Raw genomic sequence first — 4071 nt, 5'->3', positions numbered from 1 at the left:
CCCCCAGGTCCCCTTTTCCCTCTCTGGCTACCTTGGGTGCTATCTGGGACAAGGTGGGATGCTGGGGAGAGGTGGGGAGCGCTTGGGGGGGCTGCAGTGTCCCTGGGCTGAGCCCGCTGTCTGCCCCCACTCCCCCTCCCACCACTTGGCCAGTACGGCTGGGGGGGCGGGGGGGGGGAGCCGAGCAGTTGTGGGAACCGCAGCATTTGTGGCAGGGAGGGGGGAAATCCTGTCAAAATGTCATCACTTCACATGCGGAAACTGCTTGTCTCGGGGTGGCATTTTTAGGTGGACGTGAGCGTTTTCCAGGCCCACCATCCCCTCACTCCATGGAGGTGCTGAGCTCTGGGGCGCCGCAGTGCCCGGGCCAGGTTAGCGGCAGAGTCCCTTGGGGCAGGCAGTGTCCAAACCGGGGAGCTGGAGCCAAACCTTGAGAAGAACCAGGACCCAGAGGCTTTGCCCGCGGGCTGTGTGCCAGTATGGCCCTGCCAGTTATGCTGCTGGAGGTGGCTGCACCCGGGGCGTTTCTGCACCCGCTGCAGTCCCCACAGTCTGAGCATCACTGGGGCTACAGATCCACCGCTGCTCGGCCAGTTAGCTGGACCTTTTCAAGGAACTAGCTGCCACGGTGCCAAGCGAGCCTTCCTCCCTCATGCTTTAGGGCAGAACCCTCATCCTCCTCTCCAGCCTCATCCTCCTCTCCAGCGGAGGACACATTTTGGCTCGTGGTTATGTGGCAGGCAGAGGCCTGAATTAACTCCTTGTTACCCTGCCCTCTCGCTGCCCTCCCCCCAAGGGTGCACCTCTCTAACGCAGCTCCTGGAGGGGGAATTTCTCGCAGCCTTTTGTTCTTGGCCAGGACCAGTCTCGGGTACTCTCTGCTGCCTGTCTCCACTTAAGGGAAAACCTGCCCAGCTGAATCATTTTGCAGTGGCCATTATGGCCATTTCTATCTGGCAAGGATGTACATAATCCCACCAGGATTAATCCTGCTTCCCTGAGAGCAGGTTGGAACAAGGTGTGTTGGTAGGAACACGGAGGTAGGAACAGGGACCCCAGGGCGTCCCAGCTCCCAGCATCATCCTCTGCTTGTGATAACGGGGTTGTAGTTCCAAGCAGGAGTGAGACCCACCCGGGCATGGACCTGGTGGAGTTATGAGGCGGCGTGTGGCAGCACCAGCAGTGTGCTCAAAGCTCCTTTTGTGTCCAGAGGTCTCTGGCTAATTCCTCTCCATCCCAGCCACATGCCTGGCAATGTGGTGAGCAAACGTCGCTCGCATTGTTCCTTGAAATGATCATTATAGACTGACGGAAGCAGAGAAACTGGCAGGCTAAGATGCATTCACAGAAATATCCCCTGCAAGGTCAGTTTAAATAAGTCTCCATCATCGCTGGGCGCGCTGCGTGGGAGAGCTCATGTCAGCTCTGTTCCACGGCCGGTGTGGAGGTGGGCATTGCTGCTCCTCTCCTGCCGGGTCGTCTTGGCCCCTGGCAAAGCGTCACAACCCCAGCTGTGCTCCAGGGGACCTCTTTGCTCGTGCCAGGCCAGCCCACAGCCCAGGGAGGGGTGTTGTGTCCCCCATCCCCCCCCCAAGCCACAAATCCATGCCAGGCAGGGTACGGATATTCGCTCAGCAACTCAAGCCAGGGCTGGCGATTGCACCCGGGAGGGACCCCCCCGGCTTTCCCCCTCCGGCACCGGCTGCCGTGCATGATGCCATCGCCTGCTGCGCCCCGTTCCCACGGCATCCCTGGAGCCGGGAGACACCCGACCCCGAATCCCACACCAGGGGACACGGCGGGCAAGGGCTCTGCTGGCGGGGGGACAGGCAAAACACGGGCATGCAGCACTCGGGCTGTGGCAGGCGAGGGGGGAAGCCACCGGTGTCACCGCGGAGGGAGGAAGGGGTCTGGGGTCAGTGTGCTGACTCAGCACTGGAGCAGGTGCGGCAGAGGCACAACCGGCAGTCGGCAGTCCCCGCGGGGTGCCAAAATGTGCCTGCGGACCCCTGGTGCCAGCAGGCGGCTAACCTGGCTCCTCCACCCGGCAGGCTGGTCTCAGGGCGGGAGGAGATTAAAGCTGCTTCCCGCAGCTCGCCCAAGCCCATGTCACCCTCTGATTTCCTGGACAAGCTTATGGGACGAACGTCAGGGTATGACGCCCGGATTCGACCCAACTTCAAAGGTAAGGAGAGGACGTGAGGCTCCCAAACCTGGCAGCGACCCATGCTTATGGCTGCCCAAAACCAGAGAACGGGCAGGTATGGGTTTGGGGGCAAGACCCTGACCCACTGTCCCCTTGTCCCAACACCCTCCCCAGAGTCCCGGCTGCTCCCGCGACCGCAGCCGCCCCGCGTGGGCCTGTTTCACCTGACAGCGCGGCGGCTGCAGTGCCTGCAGGGTGTGCTGGGGCTCCCCGCAGCGCGTTACGGGGGTGACCCCAGCGGGCGGGGGGCTGCTCGTGTACATTCATCCGCGCAGCTCGTGCAGGAGGCGGCGTCCCCACGTGTGCCTCTGCGGTGCACGTGTCTCCCCGGCCAGCGGTGAGAGGAGGCTTCACGCTGTTTTCCAGGTCCACCCGTCAACGTGACGTGCAACATCTTCATCAACAGCTTCGGCTCCGTCACTGAGACCACCATGGTGAGGGTTTCGCCAGTGCAACGGGCTCCTCTCCCAGTGCCTCAGGGTTGGCGGTGGCTGTGCCGGGGAGCAGGCGGGTCCCAGTGCCCGAGCCCATGGCTGTGCTTACAAGCCAGCCCTGGCACCACAGTGGGGACATGCAGAGCCATAGCAAATAGCTTTTCTGGGGTCAGTTAACCAGAGCTTGGCTGTGTGGGCCACGTTCCCCGTTCCTGAGCTGGGAGAAACACCCCGCAGGGTCGGAGCGAGGCAGCTGGCGGTGGCTCCCTGCTGTTCGTGGGCTCTGCAGGTGCTGTACTACACAAGTGAGCTCTGTGTCCCCACCATCCCCAGCCTCCTCGGGTGCGTGAGGAATTCATTTGAGGAAGCCCCAGGACTAAAAGTTTCCCACAGGGCCACAGAGCCCTGCAAGGAACACTGCAGGCAGCAGCTACTGCTCCTCCTCCTCCTCTCGGCTGCTGTGGCTTCTGCTTTTTCATTTCCCCTGGCTGCCGACAGCATGGGAAGGCTCCTGACCTGCCCCTTCCCCATTCATCGTTAGTGTCAGGCAGTCAGCACCTAAAGGGCTGAGCCTCGACTGAGAGACCCCCTTTCACCTCCTCTTCCATCTCTCCTTCCTCCTCCATCTCTTCCTCTTCCTCCTCCTCCCCGAGCACCGGTGGAGTGCTCCCAGCTGACGTGGTCCCCTCTGCCCCAGGACTACCGGGTGAATGTCTTCCTGCGGCAGCAGTGGAACGACCCCCGCTTGGCTTACCGTGAGTACCCCGATGACTCCCTCGACCTCGACCCTTCCATGCTCGACTCTATCTGGAAGCCAGACTTGTTCTTCGCCAATGAAAAAGGGGCCAATTTCCATGAGGTCACCACTGACAACAAGCTGCTGCGCATCTTCAAGAATGGCAACGTGCTCTACAGCATTAGGTAGAACCCTTCTCCTCTGGGGCAATGCCCAAGTAGGGAGGTGAAGCTTTCCTCTTGCCTCCCATGGGGCAGCTATCCCCCCCTGAGCAACCCAGCCCCCAGCAACCCCCTCCTTTCCTCTGTCTCCTTTAGGCTGACGCTGATCCTTTCCTGCCCCATGGACCTCAAGAACTTCCCCATGGACATCCAGACATGCACCATGCAGCTGGAGAGCTGTGAGTACCTAGGGGGGTTCAAGTTGTGCTTGGTCCACCTCACCCCATTCCACCCTACCCCATTCCACCCCACCCCATCCCATCCCACCCCATCCCATCCCATCCCACCCCATCCTGTCCCATCCCAAAGGCTGGCATCTCCCTGCTTCTGAGGGAGGTGAGCAGGAAGGAGCAGTCACAGTGGGGATGAACGGGGAGCGTGTCCCCCCCATCCCATGGCTCCCTCCCTCCTCTCCAGTTGGCTACACCATGAACGACCTCATCTTCGAGTGGCTGGGGGGGCAGGGGGGCGGGC

General features: G+C 61.6%; 1 protein-coding gene across 1 annotated transcript in view; it reads left to right on the top strand.

Annotated features, from left to right (window-relative positions):
- The first annotated feature begins 2106 nt into the window (after window positions 1–2106).
- Window positions 2107–4071, top strand: part of GLRA4 (glycine receptor, alpha 4) — a 6186-nt gene continuing 4221 nt past the window's right edge. The window contains exons 1-5 of the mRNA XM_009889310.1: window positions 2107–2185; window positions 2573–2640; window positions 3338–3561; window positions 3694–3776; window positions 4015–4065. Coding sequence (XP_009887612.1) covers window positions 2107–2185; window positions 2573–2640; window positions 3338–3561; window positions 3694–3776; window positions 4015–4065 — 505 coding nt within the window. The remainder of the gene's footprint in view (window positions 2186–2572; window positions 2641–3337; window positions 3562–3693; window positions 3777–4014; window positions 4066–4071) is intronic.

The sequence above is a fragment of the Charadrius vociferus genome, unplaced genomic scaffold, assembly GCF_000708025.1.
Source record: "Charadrius vociferus isolate BGI_N301 unplaced genomic scaffold, ASM70802v2 scaffold7, whole genome shotgun sequence".
NCBI lineage: Eukaryota > Metazoa > Chordata > Aves > Charadriiformes > Charadriidae > Charadrius > Charadrius vociferus.
Note: the sequence above shows the minus strand (reverse complement) of the source record. Positions and strands in the feature narration are given on the sequence as shown.